The sequence below is a fragment of the Acinonyx jubatus genome, chromosome C1 (assembly GCF_027475565.1).
Source record: "Acinonyx jubatus isolate Ajub_Pintada_27869175 chromosome C1, VMU_Ajub_asm_v1.0, whole genome shotgun sequence".
Lineage (NCBI taxonomy): Eukaryota > Metazoa > Chordata > Mammalia > Carnivora > Felidae > Acinonyx > Acinonyx jubatus.
The window spans coordinates 159918301-159941569 of record NC_069381.1 but is presented as its reverse complement, the minus strand read 5'-3'; the positions used below and the strand labels follow the sequence as shown (position 1 = coordinate 159941569).

The 23269-nt window shown below is 38.3% G+C and overlaps 1 protein-coding gene across 1 annotated transcript in view; it reads left to right on the top strand.

The window, feature by feature from the left end:
• Positions 1–342: 342 nt before the first annotated feature.
• OLA1 (Obg like ATPase 1) overlaps positions 343–23269 on the top strand; it is a 170168-nt gene continuing 147241 nt past the window's right edge. The window contains exons 1-4 of the mRNA XM_027055467.2: positions 343–533; positions 1833–1933; positions 15627–15770; positions 19479–19606. Of these exons, the coding sequence (XP_026911268.1) occupies positions 1833–1933; positions 15627–15770; positions 19479–19606 (373 nt within the window). The 5' untranslated portion in view covers positions 343–533. The remainder of the gene's footprint in view (positions 534–1832; positions 1934–15626; positions 15771–19478; positions 19607–23269) is intronic.

The following is a 23269-nucleotide window of genomic DNA, read 5'->3' as shown; positions in this document are numbered from 1 at the left end:
AGGTCCAGCGGGTGAAATGTGCGGCTGCAGGCCAACGAATGAGCGTGTGTGGCAACGCCGGGCGCGCTCCGGGAGGGAAGCAGAGACCTGGGTCCCAGGAACCCCACGTGCTGAGAGGGCGGAAGACGCGCGCTCCCGGGGCCAGCGGAACAGGAGGGGGGGGATGAGTTGGGGAGACAGTCAGACGGGCTCCAGCTCCGGCTCCTCCTCCCGCCTGCTCAGGCGCCTGGCGACTCCTCCCACCCTGCTCCCGCCTCCCGGCTCGTCGGGCCAATGGACCGGGTGGGCAGGAGCGAGGGGCGGGGCGGGGCGCGCGATCTGCGCGCAGGTGCCGCCCGGCGCCCGGCCCGCCCGTTCCGCCGCCGCCGCCGCCGCCGCCGCCGCTGCTGCTACAGCCGCTACCGCCGTCGTGCGTGCTGCTCGGCGGAGGGGCCGGGCCTGCGCTTTCTCCTCCTTCCTCCCCTCCTCTCGCTGCCGGCAGTACCCGTCTACCCTGCCGCTGGGACCCCGTGTCATCGCCCGCCCCGAGCACGGTGAGTCCCTCAGCGAGCCCGCGGGTGCCCCCTCCGCCGAGTCTTCGGCGCCCCAGCTCGTGGCCCTGAGGCCGGTGTGAGGCCAGGGCCGGGTGGCCGGGTGGCCGGGATGGGCGAGGGCAGCGGGAAACGTGTGGTGTGTGGATGAATGAGGCGCTCTTGGACTAGGCCGCGCGTCCCGAGAGCGGCCCACGCCTCCGCCCGGCACACTGGGGAAAGCCTTCTTGAGAGGCTGGATGGCCAGTGGCCCAGTCCACGGGGGTAGATGTTGGGTGGAGGCCCGCTTTGGCTGGGCTGCCGGCCACCCCTCGGTAGGAGGCCAGAGGACTGGAGAGGCTCTGCTCTTGCAGAGGCCTGGGCTTTGAAGCTGGGAACAGGTGTGAGTTAAGACCCTGAGACGGGAGGTCCCTGGCCCTAGGGGTCAGAGATCAAGAGGCTGGATGGAATACCACTTGTGAGCAGGGCGTCAGTGTGGCCGCTGGAGGTTCAGCAGGCTCCAGAAGACAGGGACAGTTTTAGTTCCTAGTTTGTAGAACGTGAGGTTAGTAGTCCTCATGAGTTCAGCTTGCAGTAGTAAAGTGGGATTAATTCTGCACGGAGGAACTTGGAGCCAGATTAGCAGGAACCTAGAAAGTTTCAGTTTGTAAATAAAAAGAGTTAGTGGATTATTTAGAACTAGAAATAACCAAAGCGTAGATTCTGGAGGTTGCTTATGAGGACCCTTGAGTCGTATCTACAGTGCCAAAGGTGGGAGAGACGTGGTCGCCAAGACTCTGATACTGGTGTGTGCTCATCCGTGTGAAAATGGTGCTTGTGGGGAAAATGGGAAAGAATGGGTTCCAGGTACGAGGAGTGGTTTGGGGGGAGGTGACTTGGTTGCAGGTTGTACTAGAATGGATTTTCTTTGACTCTCTTTTCTCTATTCCTGCTTCTGAATGCTTTCATTCTTGTGACCTTATATCGGGTTAAGAAAGAAAGAATTTTGTGAACAATATGGATGGAAGATTGGCAGCTAAATTTTATTTTTGATTTATGGTGTCACATATTTTTAGATTAATCTTTCTGGGACTTCTTAGGAGTGACTGCTTTGACAACTATCAGAATCAGACCTGTTTCTAGAACTTTTAAAATACTTTTAAAAAAATAAAGTGGATTTAGCTCTGTGTCAGTTTTGGATTGGTATATACAGTATGTTTTATTTTAAATCTGTTATTCAGTAATATCTTTTGTGTGATGAAATGTTTTTGGTTAATGGGGATAGTAAAAGATTTTGTTTATATATATGTTTTGACATTTCAGATGCCCCCCAAAAAGGGAGGTGATGGGATTAAACCACCCCCAATCATTGGAAGATTTGGAACCTCCTTGAAAATTGGTATTGTTGGATTGCCAAATGTTGGGTAGGTGAATGTTGTTGGGCTTTACTCTTGTTCATCTTGTAAATATTTTGGGTCTTGTTGTAGAAATGGGAACTTATGTGGTAATTAAAACTTAAATTGCAAAGAGGCTGGGAAGCTGGAATATTAATGTTGCAAAACAAGGTTTTCATTTGGGTGTATTTTATTTTTGGCTTTCTATACAGATACTGTGTTCAAACTTGAATTACTTATGTTTGTTTCCCTACACTAGAAGAAGAAGCAATGAGAGTTGAAACATCAAGTTTTAGATCATCTCTGTTTGCTTGAAACACTGTTGGGAGACACTCAGTATTGAATTTAAGTGGAATTGAAGTAGTTTAAATTTGATTTTGATGCTTGCTGGTATGTAAGGTACCTACCTAGGCTGGCTGCCAGAGGCCATTATAGTAGGATAATTTAAGAAGTAGTTCTAAAAGCCCCACTATAAAGTTGATTAATTTTTACTGGAGAAAGAGGTAACAGGTTTGAGTTTAATATTGGAAGTTGCTAGATAAAAGGGTATCTATTATAAAGTGGCTAAATCTGAAAGTTACAGGAGCAAAACTTTGAGTTTTATAGTGTTTAAAGTTGAAACAAATCATTCATTTGCAAATAAGGCAGCGGTAGGAAATATATGTGGAGTTTATCATATAACCTGTGCACATGCAATTTGAATTTTTTTTAAGGTTTATTTATTTTTTGAGAGACAGAGCATGTGTGGGGGAGGGGCAGAGAGAGAGGGAGTCACAGATTCCAAAGCAGACTCCAGGCTCTGAGCTGTCAGCACAGAACTCCACCACAGGGCTCAAACCCATGAACCGGGATCATGACCTGAGCCAAAGTCAGATGCCCAACCGACTGAGCTACTGAGGTACCCCTGGATGTTCAGTTTACTTTTTTCATTATTTGTCCTATTTTTGTTTAATGTTTATTTTGAGAGAGAGTGTGCGTGCAAGTGGGGGAGGGGGAGAGAGAGAGGGAGAGAGAGAATCCCAAGCAGGCTCTGTGCTGACAGCCCAGAGCCTGATGGGGGGCTGGATCTCACAAACTGGGAGATCATGACTGGGGCCGATATCAAGAGTTGAACCCTCAGCTGACTGAGCCACCCCGACACCCCTGTCCTTCTATTTTAATACCTTTTACTAATCTTAAAATATAAAATGTCTCAAAACTGGTGAGGGTGGACTAATGGTAACAGATCCAGTATGGATTTGAAAAAAAATTTTTTTTTAATGTTTATTTGTGAGACACACACACACACACACACACACACACACACACACACACACAGTGTGTGAGGGGGGAGGGGCAGAGAGAGAAGGGCAGACAGAATTGGAAGCAGGCTCCAGGCTCTAAGCTCTGAGCTGTCAGCACAGAGCCTGATGCAGGGCTTGAACTCATGGACCATGAGGTCATGACTGAAGCGAAGTTAGAAACTTAACTGACTGAACCATCCAGGCGCCCCTCAGATCCAGTATGGGTTTATTAAGGTGAATGAATATATTTTGGCATGTGCTTTAGGCTTTTCGATTGGTGGCAAGTAGGACAACCATAGTTCTTTCACGTGTTCCTTGGAGCCCCTGTGCTAGAGATTTTTTGAATGAAGCATGGTATGGCCAAGTAAGGCAGTTCTTAAATTCTTATAATGTAAAACATGAGCAAGTGTGGCTGTCCTAATTTCAGTCTTTCCTGGAGCTGGAGAGGTTTGCATTTTGAAGGGGTTTCCTGCTGTGATATAGGCTGCTTGCAAAGTAAGACTAAATAGAGAGTGGAAATGTAAGCAAAACAAATAATTAAGCAAAGTACTGTAGGGTGTTGTCAATAAACTTGAAAGCAAGATATGATCATTATGTTGTGAGCTTTATTTCACCGGTAATACAGTTTTTAGATATTAACATATCTTATTTTAAAATCATTGCAGTCAGTGCAGCTTGGCTTTAAATGGGACTACTTTAAAAAAATGGGACTACTTTATTTAAAAAAATTATTTTTTTAATCGTTTATGTATTTTTGAGACAGAGACAGAGCATGAACGGGGGAAGGGCAGAGAAAGAGGGAGACACGGAATTGGAAGCAGGCTCCAGGCTCTGAGCCATCAGCCCAGAGCCCGACGCGGGGCTCGAACTCGCAGACCGTGAGATCGTGACCTGAGCTGAAGTCGGACGCTTAACCGACTGAGCCACCCAGGCGCCCCTAAATGGGACTACTTTAAACTGAGACATGTTAAGAAGTGTTTTCTCTGTAAACATTTTAGTATTGGAACATAATGTAATCCATGTATATGAAAATAACCTAAAAATATTTTATTATCCAGTATAAATGTGCTATTTATGCTTTTAAATTACATACCCACATCCCACTGTTATCCTACCTCCCCTGCCCCCCAGGTTTTATTGAGGTATGCTTTACAAATAGTGAAGTTTTCTCATTTTAATAATGTTCAGTTTGATTTTTGGCATTTGGGTTTGGGAGCACTCCTTTTTGTAGAGTGATTTTACATTATCTAACTATATCAGGGTTTTTTTTTTTGTTTTTTGTTTTTTGTTTTTTTGTAAGATTACACAAGGTCTGGCTGTCTTAAGCAAGAAAAGAGACTTATTGGAAGGATAGAATTGAAGGACAAGCTGAGCAGACCTCAGGAAGAATGGGAACCAGGGTAACGCTGATAGAGATGGGTCCAGCTCAGCCATATGAACTGAACTTCTGGTATTTCTTATCTCCTGCTGCCTCTGCAGTGATTCAGATTCCGGTATAAGGAAACTGACTGGACATGTCTACCTCTGGATAGGCCTATAAGAGAGAGATTGGGGAGGGGGGTAGTTCTTTAAAAGCTGACCTGCTGATCAAAAGTAAGGTCATTTGGTACCAAAACATCTAAAGAATGTCTTGATTTTTAGAGATCTGGACAAATAAGATTTTCTTCTTAGTATACATTAGGCTGATTACTTAGAAATTTAAAGGTAATATTTACAGCTGATAATAGCTGATTTTTATTGAACACTTACTGTATGACATTTATTCCGAGTGTCTTATATGCATTATTTAAATTAATCAGCTCTTTAATACCCCTTTGCCTCAGCCTATTAGAACTTGAATTTTGGGATGCCTGGGTGGCTTAGTTGGTTAAGCGTCTGACTTCGGCTCAGGGCATGAGCTCATGGATCCTCGGTTCAAGCCCCATGTCAGGCTCTGCTGACAGCTGGAGCCTGAGGCCAGTTTTGGATTCTGTGTCTCCCTCTCTCTTTGCCCCTCCCCTGCTCATGCTCTGTCTCTCTCTCAAATAAATAAACATTTTTAAAAAAAAGGACTTAAATTTTTTGAAGGTAAGGATTATATTGTTCTTGTTTATTGTTATATTTCTAGCACTTAGGCTGGGTATTAGGAATTTATTAGGCATTCAGGAATTATTTGTCAATTGGTAGTTTTTTTCCCCCTTGATATAGTGTGTAGGCCTAATGATAAGGACACATGTTTAATGGCTGCTTTTAATGAAGTAGAAAGAATACCAAACCATGATATGAAGATTTGGTTTCTAGATTTGTTTTGCCTCTCTCCCCCCCATTTTTTTTTAACCTCACTAAGCCTTTGTAAATTAGCTCCTCTTGGGCCAGGGTATTATTGCGGGTGTGTGTGTGTGTATATGTATGTATGTATGTATATATATATATATATATATATATATATACACACACACACATATATTATATATTGTATATATATTGTATATATATTATATACATGTATATATATTCTTTATATATAGTGTATATGTATAGCCTACATATATATATATATATGTTCTCTCTATATATATTCTATATATATATATTCCTTAGAACAGTTTTAGCTTTACAGTAGAATTGAGGGGAAGGCAGAGAGATTTCACATATACTCCCTGACCTCATATGTGTATAGCCTCTCCGATTATCAACATTCCCCACCAAAGTGGTACATTTGTTGCAATTGATGAACCTGCATTGACACATGATTATCATCCAAAGTCCACATTATACACTCTTGGCATTGTATCTTCCATGGGTTTAGACAAATGCAAAATGATATGTACCTGCTATATATTTTCACTGCCCTAAAAACGCTCTGTGCTTTGCCTATTCACCCACCCTCCCCAAACACTAATCTTTTTACTGTCTCCATAATTTTGCCTTTTCCAGAATGTCATATAGTTGGAATCTTAAAGCCTTTTCAGATTGGCTCTTTTCAGTTAGTAATATGCATTGAAGTTCCCCATGTCTTTTCATGGCTTAAATAGCTCATTTCTTTTTAGTGCTGAATAATATTCCATTTCTGGATGTACCATAGTTTATCCATTCATCAACTGAAGGATATCTTGGCTGCTTCCAAGTTTTGGCAGAAATGAGTAAAACTGCTGTAAACATCCATGTACAGGTTTTTGTGTGGACATAAGTTTTCAGCTTCTTTGGGTAAATGCCAAGGAGCACAATTGCTGAATTAAATGTTTACTTTTGTAAGAAACTTGTAAGTTTCTTACTTTGTAAAAAGTGGTTGTAGCATTTTGCATTTTCAGCAGCACTGTATGAGAGTTTCTGTTGCTCTGCATCCTTACCAGTATTTGGTGTTGTCAGTGTTCTGGAGTTTGGCCTTTCTAGTAGTTGTATAGTGGTATCCCATTATTAATTTAATTTGAGTTTCCTTGATGACATCTAATGTGAAGCATCGATCTTTCATATGCTTATTTGACATCTCTATGTCTTCTTGGTGAGGTATTTATTAAGGCCTTTGGTCCATTTACAAAAAATCAGGTTGCTTGTTTTCTTTCTTTTTTTTTTTTTTTAATTTTGTTTAACATTTATTTATTTTTGAGAGACAGAGAGAGACAGAGCATGAGCCGGGGAGGGGCAGAGAAAGAGGAGACACAGAATCTGAAGCAGGGTGCAGGCTCTGAGCAAGCTGTCAGCACAGAGCCTGATGCGGGGCTCGAACCCACAAACTGTAAGATCATGACTTGAGCCGAAGTCGGATACTCAACTGACTGAGCCACAGGGGCGCCCCGTTTGTTTTCTTATTGTGGATTTTTAAGAGTCCTTTGTATATTTTGGATAACAATTCTTTATCCGATGTGTCTTTTGCAAATACTTCTTCCAGTCTGTGGCTTGTCTTCTCATTTTCTTGACATGCCTTTCACAGAACAGAAGTTTTTAATTTCATTGAGGTCGAGCTTTTCTATTATTACTATTTTATTTTATGGGTCATATCTTTGATGTATCTGAAAAGTCATTACCATACCCAGAGTCATATAGGTTTTCTTATTTAGGAAGTTTTGTTGTTTTGTGTTTTATGTTTAGGTCTGTGATCTATTTTGAATTAATTTTTGTGAAGGGTGTAAGGTCTGTATCCAGATTTTTTGTTTTCGTTTTCGTTTTTTGCATGTGGATGTTCAGTTGTTCCAGCCCCAGGTTTGTTGAAAAGCTTATCTTTTGCTCTATTGTATTGCCTTTGTTTGAGAAATACATTTTGGTATTTCAGACTTCTTTACCGTACCATGGGGTAGCTCTTCTGGTTGCTACCACTGCGTGAGATGGGTCTGCTGAATGTTTTCTTTTGATTAACTTGGGTTATGCACTTTTGGGTACAGAAGTGACATGTACGTCTTAGTACATCATATCATGAAGCATATGATGTTGATTTTTCACTACTGATGTTTATAGTAGGAACAATTTATAGAAGGACTAATGGAAATTCTATCGGCTAGAATTCTGTTGTAAGGAAGAGCTCCCCATTTTTCATGTGTTTGATTATAATTTGTTTTTATCGGGATTGGATTCTTAGTTTATTCTGTTGCTTAATCTGTTACTATTTTACTTATTTTGTTCTTCAGATTGCCCATATTTGGCCGTCAGGAGCCTTCCTGTTCATTCATATTCCTTTTATTCTCTATTTTTTGAGTATTTTCTACTTTCTTTTACCACAGTATTTTCCAGGCCATTGGTACTTTCTCTGCCCCAGCATTGGAATATACAAATTTTGGTGTAGACAGATGATTTCATCTCTTTTGTATACTTAGAAGTGGAATTTCTGTGTTGTACGGTGACCTGTGTTTAGCCATTTGAGGAACTGCATAACTGTTTTCCAAAGTGACTGTGCCGTTTTACATTCCTACTAGCAGTGCATGTGAGTTCTAATTTCTCCACATTCACAGCAGTACTTACTGTCTTTTTTATTATGGCCAAAGTGTAAAGTGGTTTTGAATTGCATTTCCTTCATGCCTAATAATGTTGAGCATCTTTTCATGTGGTTATTACACATTCATATTTTAAAGATTTTCACTGGGGAGAATTCTAGGGACAGTTTTTCTTTTAGCACTTTGAAGTTATCTTCTACTTTTTTCTAGCTTTCCAATGAGAAAACTGTTATTCTTAATCTTAGTTTCTCTGTACATAATGTTTTGCTTCTTCCTTTAGTTGCCTTTAAAATTGTCTCTTTGGTACTGGTTTTTAGCAGCTTGATTTTCATGTGCTTTGGTGTGGTTTTACTTATGCCTCCTTTGCTTGGAGTTTGTTGAGATTTTTAGGTTTGTGAGTTTATGATTTTCATTAAGTTTGTAAAATATTTGGCCAATATTTCTTCAAATGCTCCAGCCACTCTCTGCCCCTCCTCTTGGGACTCTTACAAGTGTGTTAATCCTCTAGATAATAGTACGCCACTGAAGCTCTGATTATTTTTTTCTCCAATCTTTTTTCCCCTCTGTGCTTCATTTGATAGTTTCTGTTGCTCTGTCTTCATGTTCATTGCCCTTTTTTTAGTGTCTCATCTGTTGCTAATCACTTTCAGCGTGTTTTTCCGTTTTATTTTATTTCAGATGTTGTATTTTTCATACAATAGTTCTGTGTGCAGAGTTTTCATAGCTTTCATTTCACTCTTCATTGTCTTCATATTTCCCTTTGTATCCTTCAAAAAATTCTAAAAAGATTTATAATATTTAGTAGGTCATTCTCTGCCAATTCTATCATCTCTGTCATTACTTGATTTGTTTGTATTTATTGGCTTTTATCCTGATTTTGGTCTGTATTTACTGGCTTCTTTACATACCTTGTAATTTTTATTCCAGACACTGGATTTTATGTGGAGTACTGAATTTATAGTATTTGTTTAAAGCGTGTTGGACTTTGTTCTGGCATTTAGTTATTTGTGTGTCATTTTGATTGTTTTGAGGTTTCCTATTATGTTTTCTTATGAATTCATGATAGTTTTTGTTCTTGTCCTCCTTTGGCCCTCGTACTAGGATGTGACTCTTTTGAGGACTCTACCCAGGTTCCCTTATATTACATGATCTCTCTACTGGGGCTGGTAGGACTGTGAACTATTCCATGCTCTGTGTGAGCCTGAGAATTGTTCACTCTGTTGGTTTTGAGTGGCCCCCCCCCCCCCCCGCAACCCCCAGCCTTTTGGAGACTGATTTATTCATACATAAAGCATTACATAGCCGTAGTCTTGAGGATACCTTCTGCTGATCTCCAGAGCCCCCTCTCTCTGCAGCTCCTTCCTTTCTATTACACTGCCCTATAAATCCTAGCTGGTTTGGCCTCCTCATACTCTCATCTCAGTCTCTTCAACTTGGCATGACTACCAGGTCCTGTTGGTTTTCCCTCGCTGTGCTGTGACTTTGAAATCACTTTTAGGCAGTGAGCGGGGGCAGTTGTAGAGCTTAGTTCATTTGTTGTGCTCTCAGGGAACACCGTCTGTGCTACATACTGTCCTCTCTCAGAAAACTGTTACTGTATGTTTTGTCTAGTTTTATAGCTCTTTATGGCAGGAGGGTGGTTTCATAGTAGAAGGGAAAGCAAACTACCCAGTACCATTTTAAATGAACTTAAATCTTATTGTATGCTTGTCAGCATTCTAGTGCGCCTGCTCTTTTGTGGAAATTTGTGATTTGGGAATTATTTGCTTCCTCTCTCTTTCTTTTTTAGTTTTTTAAAAATGTTTATTTATTTTTAAGACAGAGACAGAATGCAAGCAGGGGAGGGGCAGAGAGAGAGACACACACACAAAATCCAAAGCAGGCTCCAGGCTCTGAGCTGCCAGCACAGAACCTGGCACGGGGCTTGAACCCACAAACCATGACATCATGACCTGAGCTGAAGTTGGACACTTAGCCAACTGAGCCACCACGGTGCCCCTTGTTTTCTCTTTTTATTTATTAAAAACATTTTTTTTTAATGTTTACTTATGTTTGAGAGAGAGAGCATGAGCGGGCGAGGGGCAGAGAGAGAGGGAGACACAGAATCTGAAGCAGGCTCCAGGCTCTGAGCTGACACCACAGAGCCCGACATGGGGCTTGAACCCACAGACTGTGAAATCATGACCTGAGCCAAAGTCCGATGCTTAAGCAACTGAGCCACCCAGCCCCATTTGTTTTCTCTTTTTAATGTGTTTTGAATAATCTTTTGGATGACAAGTCTGCTCTCCTTTTCACTCTCGACTGTTATTTCGGCAGTAATTACATCCCTTAACAGTACTTGATAGATGGCTTTCTTTTAAATCTTAATTTTCAGTGTTTTTTTTTTTTTTTTCAGAATTCTGGTCTCTGTTGTGTTGCCATGTAATTTCAGATAGATTTTTTTTTTTTGCTCATTTATTTATTTACTATTAGCTGTAGATTTTATTTGGATTTCACCAGGTTTCCCACTAATGTCCTTTTTTTCTAGTACAGATCTTTTAAAGGTCATGGAAATTTTTATTTATTTTTGAAATGAATGGATGTAGGTATTTTGTATAATGTCTCTCATTTCAAGTTTGATGTTTTTTCATGGTGTGAACTTAAAAAAATACATGGTAAGAAACACAATATAAAAGTTACTCTTTAAACTTTCTTAAGTGTTCAGTTCAGTGGGGCTGTTTTCACATTATTAGGTAACAGATCTCTAGATCTCTTTCACCTTGCAGATCTAGAACTCCCTACCTGTTGAACAACAACTTCCCATTTCCCCCCTTCCCTAGCCCTTGTCAACCACCATTCTCCTTTCTGTTTACATGATTTTGACTCCTGTAGCTATCTCAGAGGTGGAGTCATACAGTATTTGCCCTTTTGTGACTGGCTTATTTCACTCAGCACTGAGCATGAGCACAGTTTCCTCAAAGTTTATCTGTGTTTTAGCATGGGACAGAATTTATCTTTGGAAGGCCAAATAGTATTCTGTTGTATGTATATACCACATTTTCTTTATCCATGCATCTGTTGATAGACATTTGGGTTGCTTCTACCTCTTGGCTATTGTGAATAACACTGCAATGAATATGGAAGTAGAAATATCTCTTCAAGATCCTGCTTTGAATTTTGTATGAATACCCTGAAGTCGAGTTATTGGATCATGTGATAATTCTACTTTTAGTGTTTTGAGGAACATTCTTACTGTTTTTCATAGTGGCTGCAAAACTTTATATTCTATCAATAGTGTACTAGAGTTCCTATTTCTCTACATCTGGCCCAGCACTTGTTACTTTCTGTTTTTTGATGATAACTGTCCTAATGAGTGTGAGATAATATCTTATTGTGGTTTTGATTTACATTTTTCTGATGATTAGGGATGTTAAGCATCTTTTAATATGCTTATTGGCCATTTGTTTATCTTCTTTAGAAAAATGTTTATTCAAGTCCTTTGTCCATGTATGTAACTTTTTAAGGTTACTTTTGTTGTTGTTGACTTATAGGAGTTCTTTATTCTAATATTCTGGATATTAACCCCTTATCAGACATATGATTTGCCATTATTTGTTCCCATTATATAGGTTGTCCTCACTCCCTTGATTATTTCCTTATGTGCAGAAGTTGTAAAATTTGATGGAATCTCATTTTTCTATTTTAATTTTTGTTGCCTGTGCTTTTGGTGTCATATCTAAGATGTCATTGCCAAGTCCAATGTCATGAGGTCTTTCCCTTATGTTTTCTTCTAGGAGTATTATAGCTTTAGGTCCTACATTTAGGTCCTTAATTCATTTTGAGTTAATTTTTGCATATGGTATAAGGTAAGGCTCCAACTTCATTCTTTTGCGTGTGGCTGTCCAGTTTTCTCAACATCATTTGTTGAAGAGACAGTTTCTTCCCCATTTTGTGGTCTTGGCAGCCTTGTTGATGATCATTCGACCATATATGTAAGGGTTTATTTCTGAGCTCTCTACATACTATTCCACTGGTCTCTGTGTCTATCTTTATGTTAGTTCCACATTGTTTTTACTATTGTAGCTTTACTGTAACTTTGTAATATATTTTGATAACAGAAATCATGCTATGGACTTTTGGGAATAATACCATGGAGGTGAAGTATCTTTCTCATGGCATCATATTGAGGGGTATATGATATCGACACAACTTATTACTGGTGATATTAACCTTGATCACTGAGTAAGGTGGTATCTGCCAGATTTCTTCACTGTAGAAGTATCCTTTTTTCCTTTCTATACTCCATGAAGTAGAAGCAAGTCACTAAGTCCAACCCACACTGAAGAAGAAGGGAATGAAGCTCCACCTCCAGAAGGAAGGAGTATCAAAAAATTTGTTAAAACCACCCACAGTATTATTAATATGATAGGGGAAGGATATTTTGAGGCTATTCAAGTATCCTGTTTCTCTTTACAGTTTCCCTGACTAAATTTTATTATTCCTCAGTGGATTTTGCCTGCCCCAGTTATTTTAGTATGGTGTTCCAATCGTGATTTTCTACTTCCTCTATTCCTTTTATGTTATTATTTGAAATCTGTAAGGAAGATTTATCTTTTTCCCCATATTTAGTTATTTATTTGATTGTTTACGTAGTTCTATTTGGACTCACTGAAACTCGTTTTATTCTTTGGGTTGTAATCCAGTGTCCTCAGTATTTATTTTGTTACTCAAATTTTTCTGGCTTTGACCATTGGGAATTCTTTCAGGTTGCCTCCTGTGTCCTTTTGACATACCCGCATCTTTGTTTTTGTTTTTGTTTTCTTTTTTAACCATTTCCTCTCTGACACTGTAAGATGTTTCAGGCTATTATTATATTTTTCCTGTCCCAGCCTTGTCTCCAGGAAGCCCTGGTTCTGTAATTGGAGAATGGTATTTAGAAACTAAGATCCGGTTCTGCGTATGATTTTCGCTGCCGAGGTGTTACTGCTTGTAGACCCTGTCACCTCATAGAGTTAGAAAATACATGTGGTTATACTAACTCATGTATACAGGTATTGGTATCCATTTCTGTCAGCTGTGTTTATTTCTGTTACCTATCAGATAGATACTTTTTGACAGTTTAGTGAAAGAACATTCTACTTTCTTCCATGTTTTGGACGTGTGTTTTATAAATGGTTAATTCAGAATGCTGTGGGAATTTGCATTGGCATCCTGACTTCCCAATACATATTGTAATTTTGCATAAGATTTTAGATAAAACAACTTTTCAGTCAGATTTACTTTATTACAGTAATATATGTAATTTCACAAATATTTAAGTCCTAAATGGAGGGGGCACTCATTAAGTCTAGACTCTTTTTTCTTTTTAATACTGTCATTGCTGAAATAATATTTATGTAAGCCTGTTCTTTTATAAGAGAGAGTCTTAACAATTTTGAATCTTTCTTCTATTTTGAAGCTTTAATAATAACCTTAAGGGATCTAAATGTGTGTGTGTGTGTGTAAAATCCTCATTTCACAAAAGACTATGGGCTTTAACATGCTAGATGAGGGCAAAGCTTTTAAATTCTTTGCTTTTACAAGGCTTTCTTTTAATAGATTTGAATGGATCAAAATGTCTTAACTTGTCACCGAAGCCTCTAGTAATAATCCTTAGAAAAAGTTTCCTTTTTCTAGTTCCTTATTTTTACTTTTTTGTATTTATAAAACTCTTGGAAGGTACAAATGACCTTTTATGAAATTTAAAATCGATGGCCGAGTTGAGACATTTTGTGTAAATGGGGATTTGTCTTCCAAGTTTAGTTTGACCGTATATAAGAATTTTTTCAGCCTAAGAGATAATGGGACTTTCTTTTGCTATGTTTTTCTGTATGTTTTAAGGGATAATTTTTTTGTCTAAGTATAAAACATTTTTGTTAAGGTGGGCAGTCAAAAATACTATCTTTTTGTTTTTTAAGTTTATTTATTTTGAGAGAGTGAGTATGCACGAGTAGGGGAAGGGGAGAGAGAGAGAGAATCACATGTGGGGATTGAACTCATGAACTGTGAGATCGGGACCTGAGTCAAAGCTGGACACTTAACTGACTGAGCCATCCAGGTGTCCCCAAAATACTGTCTTAATGATAGCCATAAATTTGAAAATAACTCCATAAATCCTCTGGCCTTTTTATATTGTAATTATGATGACTGTGGTAATACTACAATTTTTAAATTGTAATACTACAATTTTTAAATTTAAATTTTAGGACTATAATATAAAAAAATACAATTGTGCCCCCCACAAAAGGCACAAGTGTTCTGTAAGTGTTTGTATTAATTAATATATTTACATTTTACTTTAAGTGTTTCTACTGTAACATTTTATAATATTTTCATTGCAGGAATAAAATGTTCTAGTTAAATTTTAGATAAATAGGACTGATGGGTGATTCTGGCAACCAGTTTATTTTTTTGTGGGGAGAGGAATAAGCTAAAGGGAGTGGATCAGTTTATGTCACCATTTAGTTCAGCACATTTTATAGTTTTCCCTGTTGGGAGAAATATACTGAGATATTTCTGAAATATCTCAGAAAACTGGTCATGTTCTTCGGGTCCTCCAGGTCTCCTTTGAAGGAAAGTACCAGCTTGACAATAACGACATAATCTGTAACTATTTCCTCAATTCCTCCAGTTAAAAAAAAAATTATGTGTAATGGTAATTTTCATTTTAAATCCTTATCTGAATGCTATAGTCCTGGAAATTTCTGGAGCAAGAAAATGCACTGTAGTGAATTCTCTGCTATCCATATTAGTGATAGAATTGGAAAATAGTACAGACTAGATCAATTTTACTCTATGATTTTTGACTCTATGATTACCATATTTTAGAAATGTAGTTGATGTTAATAGGAGTTGACATTCTCTGAGCATGTATTACCTGATAAGAATCTGATAATTAGAGCATTAGCAACAGTTTATTTATTATGAATAGGTTTTTTCTTGATTTGTTGTACCTTGAAAAAATTCACATTTTGGTTTTTCATAATTCACAATTCATAACTCTAGACTTGGCAGTAATCTTTATGACTAACAATTAGGAGCTCCAGCTTCCCATTTCCTATTAGACAATTAGCATCTGTTTCCCAATTCAGAATGCTTGGGAAGTGACCTAGCTAGATGCACACCTCTCTTTATGCTAGAGAAGATTATATTAGATACAGGCAAAGTGATACTGGTACTACCAAATACTTTAGGAATAAAATAGTTTTTATAATATGTGAAACTAGCTATCACTTATAACAAAGATTCTTTGGGAAAATGCTTTTCAAGTTTCAGATAGACTGAGATAGGAACATCATCTATAAATCATGAGTTTTACTGTTGTAGATTTCATTCTTTTCTGTTAGTAAAAAAATTCATTTATAAGCAAATTTCATTCATTTCTCTTATTCTCCACCTTCCTTTTCCTGATTGGTTTTATAATTATCATGGATCTTATTGAGCACTGAAATGAGAATGAGATAAATTTTTCTCAGTGTTAGCCCAAGAATTGATTGAAATTGTTTTTGTTTCTTTTAGGAAATCCACCTTCTTCAATGTATTAACCAATAGTCAGGCTTCAGCAGAAAACTTCCCATTCTGCACTATTGATCCTAATGAGAGCAGAGTACCTGTGCCAGATGAAAGGTTTGACTTTCTTTGCCAGTACCACAAACCAGCAAGGTAAGAAAATCTTTATGCTATTATTTATTTGGTGGCCCTATATAGACGCAGTAAATATGTGTAAATGATGTATTTAAAATCATATACGGGGCGCCTGACTGGCTTGGTTGCTGGAACATGCATCTCCTCATCTCCGGGTTGTGAGTTCGAGCCACAAGTGTGGTGTAGAGTTTACTTTAAAATAAATAAGTAAGTAAGTAAGTAAATAAATAAAATCATTTAGAAGTTTTTTTCTCCAGAATTTATGGTTGTATTATGGGTGATTATAAAAATAATGTAGGGCATAGAGAAAGGTGAGGAAGGATACATCTGGCAGTTAACATTGCAGTTACTTTTTTTCTGAGGAGTATGAAGTAGAGGGAGTAAGCAGCCTGTATAATATTCCATTCACGTGGGGCGCCTGGGTGGCTCAGTCGGTTAAGTGTCCGACTTTGGCTCAGGTCATGATCTCACGGTCCGTGAGTTCGAGCCCCGCGTCGGGCTCTGTGCTGACAGCTCAGAGCCTGGAGCCTGTTTCAGATTCTGTGTCTCCCTCTCTCTGACCCTCCCCCGTTCATGCTCTGTTTCTCTCTGTCTCAAAAATAAACAAACACTAAAAAAAAAAAAATTAAAAAAAAATATTCCATTCATGTAAAATTATATGTGTGCATGTATATTCATAGGAAAATATATGAAGCTGTTTGATGGTTATCTTTGGGTAGTGGAATTTTTAGGTGCTTTTTACTTTTTCATATTCTGTATCATTTGAGGTTTTTGTAACAATTTAGTTTTCCTTTAGTTTCTCACTATTTTAGATGTGGTGATAAATCCTAAGTTTCTGTCTCTATCCCTGAATTTGCCTTCTTGATATTGGCACCTGCATGACTAAATAAGCGCCTCAGACTTGACATGTCCAAAATGGACCTCTTGATTTTCATCCTGCCTGTGCCAAGTTTGTTCTTTAAGACTTTCATATTTCAGTAAATAGCACTATTATTTTCCCAGTTGCTTAAGTCAAAGTCCAAGATTTATCTTTGATACCTCTTTCATCATCTCTAGATCTAGTCTATAAGCAATTCTTATGAGTACTAATCACAAAATATATACCACATTTATTTAGTTTTTCTACTTTCATCCATTTGTTTGAGTATCCGTTTTTTTTTATGAATTAAGAATTATAATGATGATTGCCATATGATTTTATAATTCTATCCATTTGTTTATCATTTATTGGCATTCTTCTGTAAGGAAGAGCTTTCTTGTCTGCATTTATTCACTCATGTATTCATTCATGTGTTACTCAGTTGGTTACAATGTCACAGTCATTGGGCATAGTTCAAATTACATTCCTGAAATTGGCTCCTCAAAGTGACTTCTGTTTTCTTTTTAAATGTGTGTGTGTGTGTGTGTGTGTGTGTGTGTGTGTTTTAGGTTGTTTATTTATTTTGAGAGAGAGAGAACTCTTGTGCCTGTGTGAGGGGGTGGCGGGGGGGGGGTGGGGAGAGTGAGAGAGAGAGCCCAATATGGGGCTTGAACTCATGAATTGTGAAGTATGACCTGAGCCGAAACCAAGAGTTGGATGTTTAACCAATTGAACCACCCAAGAGCCCCTGTTTTCTCTTTCAAACCTTTTTATTTTTAAAAGATTGCAAATTATACAAAAGAGGCAAAATTACTCATAGAATGCTTATGTGCCCTTCTCCCAAGTTTCTTTGTACCTTTGAGAGAGTGAGTTGCAGACATGATGCCACATTGCACTTCCATTCTTCCATTTGTATTTACTAAATACAGACCATTCTCTTACATTCCCACAGTAAATCACCAATCAGGGCATTAACATTGATACAGTATTACCATCTGATTCATAGATTCCATTTAGATTTCTCCAGTTGTCCCATTGATGTGCCTGTTTGTTCAGTTCCTTTGTATGTAGCCAGTCTTTTGACCCCTCTGGCTTGTTGACTGATTTGGAGCTGCTGATTTGGTCCCTGGCTACTGCTAGATTGCTCTCCTGCCAAGATGCCTTGTACAGGCCCCGGTTGCTATTGTGCTGCCTTTTCTCCCCATTCTGACTCTTTAGATGTGGGCCCTTGTCACTGCTAGACTGTGTGGTCATGTGACATTGCTGAAATTCTTCAGAGACCTGAAGAGAAAAACAATAGCAATAAAGCTCTTAGACTTCAAATTTGTTGAAATTTTAGGCAGTGAGGGAATTAACTTCTCAAAATTTCCTTTTTCTTTTGTCAGTGAACATTGATTAAATGCCTTAATGGAAATAAAAAGATTGAATGGGGGTGTGTGCCTGGGTGGCTTAGTCGGTTAGGCTGCTGACTTGGGCTCAGGTTTTCTCATGGTCTGTGAGTTCGAGCCCCGTGTCGGGCTCTGTGCTGACAGTTCAGAGCCTGGAGCCTGCTTCAGATTCTGTGTCTCCCTCTCTGTCTGCCCTTCCCCTGATCGCACTCTGTCTTTCTCTATCAAAAACAAGTAAACATTAAAAAAATTAAAAAATAAAGTTATATGTGGATATTTGCACGGGGGTTGGCACCCCTCGCCCCTGTTTTGCTCAAGGGTCAACTTAATCTCCATATTTACATGACTGACTGACTGGCTTTCATAACTTGGTTTCTAACTTGTGTTAATTGTACCTTATTTTGAGCAAAGCAAAAGTTATTTCGTATATACCTCTATTTGTGTTGCTGTTGTTAACAACCAGGTTATTACTGTGCTGATAACTGGTTCACATCATTACATACATTTTTTATTTATATAACCTATGTGATGATTTTTTTTAAGTTATTTATTTTGAGGAGAGGGGAGGGGCAGAGAGACAGGGAGAAGAGAATCTTAAGCAGTCTCCCTGTTGCCATCACAGAGCCTGACCACAGGGCTTGATCCCATGAATGAAATCATGACTGTAGCCGAGATTAAGAGCTGGTTGCTTAACTGACTGGGGTGCCCCAGCCTACATGATGATTAAATGCAAATCCAGATATCCTGTGTTTGAATCCTATTTTTGTTACCACTAGCTGAGTGATCCCCTATATGTAAATAGGTTTCTTAACTCCTCTCAGGCCCAATTTCCTCATCTTTAAAGTAGGTTTAATAAGTAGCATTTACCTAATGGAGTTGTTTTGAACTTTGAGTGATTCATGTAAAGCAGTTAGTCCAGCGCCAGTCACAAGTTATGTTGGCTCATTCTGTGGCGATTACCTTCCCTTGTTTTCAGTGTACTCTTTAAATGTTCTCCACTGCTTTTGTGTCTTTACGCATGGGCCAACAGAACAGTATAGTAAAATTAATGGTATGAGGGTTTTTTTTAATGTTTACTTAATTTTGAGAGAGAAAGAGCATGTGCACATATGAATGTGCACGAGTGAGGGAGGGGCAGAGAGAGAGAGAGGGCTAGAGAATCTGAAGCAGGCTCCATCTGCACTGATAGCAGAGCTCGAACTCACAAACTGTGAGATCATTACCTTAGCTGAAGTCGGATGCTTAACTGACTGAACCACCCAGGAACCCTGAGTTTTTTGTTTTTTGTTTTAAAAGTTTATTTATTTTGAGATAGAGAGCAAGTGAGCAGATGAGGGACAGAGAGAGACAGAGGGGGAGACAGAGAGCCCCAAACAGGTTCGGTTCCACACTGACAGAGTGGAGCTGGATGTGGGGCTTGATCTCACAAAAACAATTTCTTAGTATTGTTTTATAATAAAACCATCTTTTGTTTTTTAGCAAAATTCCTGCCTTTCTAAATGTGGTGGATATTGCTGGACTTGTGAAAGGAGCTCACAACGGGCAAGGCCTGGGAAATGCCTTTTTATCTCATATCAGTGCCTGTGATGGAATCTTTCATCTAACACGTAAGTACAGTTGTTTATTTAATTCATTCATTTCATTAATAGTCAGTTGTATTTCCATTATTGCTCAAATAAAATTAGAAATGACTGACTAATAGAAGACTTGCCTAGCTTCACAAGATGAATCATGGATTGGTCTGCTAATTGTGACTTTAGTGTTATTTACTATCATTTCCATATAAGAAGGCGTATTCCAAAGCAAGTATATGCTGTATTGATACTTCAGTTGAATTTCATCCCTTATTCTGGATTAGATCCACTGGGAAGTGTTTCTATGTGGAAGTAATTTTGTTGATTATAAAGCATTTTGACATTTTCTTAGCTTGTGGAACTTTTCTGCATTCTTGGTTTTCTATGTGTTGAGAGGGCAGGATTGATACAGGAGAGGATTCCATTATTTCAGAGGTTATTTATTAGAGATGACAGGGTTAAGGAGAAACTATAGACCAGCTATTCCTTAATGGGGGGCGGGGGGATATACAGCAAAGGGAACAACCTGTTAGAACTAGGTGTTAATGTTCTTTTGACTACAAAAGTGAGCCAAGAATATAGTAATTCTCTGATAGAAAGGTTTAGATTGGGCTTCGGTTAAGGTTCAGGTCAAGACTGCACTGCAGGATATTATAATGGTCTGGTGTTGTAATGAACAAATCCGTGCAAATGAAGGAAACTCAGGTTAGAGGTACAGGCCAGTTGTGGTCTGATTTAGTGCTTTTGTTTGTTTCTGGTCCAAGACTAGATAACTATAGCAATTATAAATGAGCATTTAGAAAATTTGATAGCCATTTGACTGAGAAATTTGTCATTTGAATCTAATAAGTTGTATTAGCATTTATACTAATTAGTATTATAAAGTACTAATACTAATTTATAAAATAATAAAATACTAATACTAAATACTAAAATAAATTGTATTAGTATTTACACTAATTAGTACTAATTGTCTAGTATTTTTGTAGGTTTTTTAAAAAATTCATTTGCCTAGTAATTCATTTTTATTGTATTTTACAAAAGTCCACCTCAGATAGTTTGAGAAGCACTGATTTAATTGGGTGGAGGTATATAGACACCTTCTGGAAGGGTTTGAGGTGCAGGTGAAGACTAGGGTTATGGTTGGGGTTGCTTGGGTGGGAGGGTGGAATTCAATAATGTAGAGTAGTGTTACTTAAAGCCTTACATTGGTAAGAGCCTTTGTTTTCCCGACACTTTGACTTTTTACTGGTTCTGGTGACTGATGTGAGAGTTTCAAAGAGATTTGGAATCAAGTGTGACTCCTGGGTTTTTGGACTGGGCCAGTTGAATGAATCTTGATGCCATTCACTGAAATGTTAAATGTAGAAGGACCAAGAAGTCTTGGGAGAGAGTTGATGAGGTCAGTTTGGGACAGTTTCTTTGCATTTTTGAGCCTAGGACATACAGATAGAAGATATCTTTAAGAAAGTAGGATTGATAGGGCAGGTGTGACAGGAAGATGGGGGTAAGAGAACTGAAGTTTTGGGTGTGAGAGGGATTAAACTGATGGATGGAATAGAGCTTGACATGAGGTAGGAGGGAACATAGGAGAGGACTGAAAAATGGAAGGGTCATGGATCTGATTACCTGAGGAGGTTCAAGAACAGATATGTTGGGTATAATGGGGTGTGTGCTTAGAAAGGGATATTTGGGGGCACCTGGGTGGCTCAGTCGGTTAAGTATTTGACTTCAGCTCAGCTCATGATCTTGCGGTTTGTGAGTTCAAGCTTCGTGTTGGGCTCTGCTGACAGCCTGGAGCCTACTTTGGATTCTATGCCTCTCTCTCTCTCTGCCCTTCCCCCACCCATCCCCTGCGTCTCTCTCTTAAAAATAAATAAACATTAAAAAAAAGGAAAGGGATATTTGACTTAAAATTTTCTGAAGTGGAGCAGTTCAGGGTGATGGTAAGATCCTGATAATGGCCTAAAACCATCAGTAAATGTAATCAAGTCTTTGGTTTGTTATCTGTTGTATAACATTCATCTGTTTTTCTAACCCTTAGGGAAAATGAATTTGGTTAGGAGCATATATACTTTATTGCATTTCATTCAGGCTAAAACTATTATAAAGAAAAAAAAAGTCTGTTTAAACTAGATACCCTGGTTTCTTATGGTAATTTGATTTCAGAGGTATTAACTTGTAAAAATATGCATCTTACAATTGATGCTATATGGTATATATTATTGTATAGTGCATAGAACCTAGGATGATAGTTGTATAACCAGAATTTTCAAAACATTACAATCAGTAAAAAAGACTTGTAGAGATTAAATAGATACAATGATTACCTTGAAGCTGTGAAAATTGGGAATTCTTTAATTCTAAATTATAATATATTTTTGTCTTTAACAATCAGATTATGGAATGAGTGTGAAAAAAGATTTTATCTTTCATATTACTCATTATTTAAAGATTATTTTCTTCAAATATCTTAAAGTCACCAGAAATGCAGTTGACTTGTTTATTTATTAAATAGTAAATGCTTTGTGTTCTGGGTGCTGGAAATAGATAGTGGGTGGCAGAATCTAACATTCTCTGGTTTTATGAAGCTTCTAGTCTGGTAGTGGAAATAAACACTGAATCATTATATTAATAAATGTGTAATCACATTGTTGGATTTGTACTTTTTTTTTTTTTTTTTTTTTTTTTACCTCACTGGGGAATTGCTTACTTATTTGCTTATTACCATGTTTGAAACTTGTTTGAATTCTTAAGTTCATCATTTCTTATTTTGGTGAAAAAAATCAGTTTTCTGTGTTTATATTTTTTGGTTTTTCTGTTTTTGTTTTAGATAGTTGAATTAAAGCTACCAAGGAGGGGGATGGGGCATCTGGTTGGCTCCGTTGGCAAGGCATGTGACTTTTGATCTCAGGGTCATGAGTTTGAGTCCCACATTGGGTGTGGAGATGGTTTTAAAAAAAACTACTAAGGAAAGGGACAGCATCGTGATGATATCTATTAGTGTCTAGGGCACTTTTAACCTTTCCATTAGAACATGTGAAAGTTAGGAGAGAGAAAAAATTATGAGTGGGAAATTTTGGTTTATTTATTAATTTATTAATGCTATGCTTCTCTCCATTAATTTAATTTTTAAAAATTAAACTTTCTCTCACCTTGTTTACTTCCCTTGGTTATTAGGCATTTGTAAATACCTACATTGCCTCAAAAATGTATTCTTGTTTTAAATATAAATACTTTGACAGGTTTTCTTTGGCTTTAAATCATTAGCTCACTCTATCTTATTAATTTGACATATTAAAATTTTTTTATGTTGTTTATTTTATTTTGAGAGAGAGAGAGAGAGAGAGAGAGAGAGAGCAAGCACAAGCTGGGGAGGGACAGAGAGAAGGAGAGAGAGAATTCCAAGCAGGTTCTGCACTATTAGTGCAGAGCCTGATGTGAGGCTGGAACTCACGAACCCTGAGATCATCATTGAGCTGAGATCAAGAGTCAGATGCTTAACCAACTGAGCCACCCACGTGCCCCTCATTTGACACATTATTTATGGAACACCTCTTTCAAGTGTGCTAGATGCTGAAGGATGTGATAGTGGGTAAGAACAGGTAAGACTCTTACCCTCAGAGAGCTTACAATACATGGAGGAGACAGACATTGAACAAATGGTCATATAAACACTAGATGCTATTCTCTGTG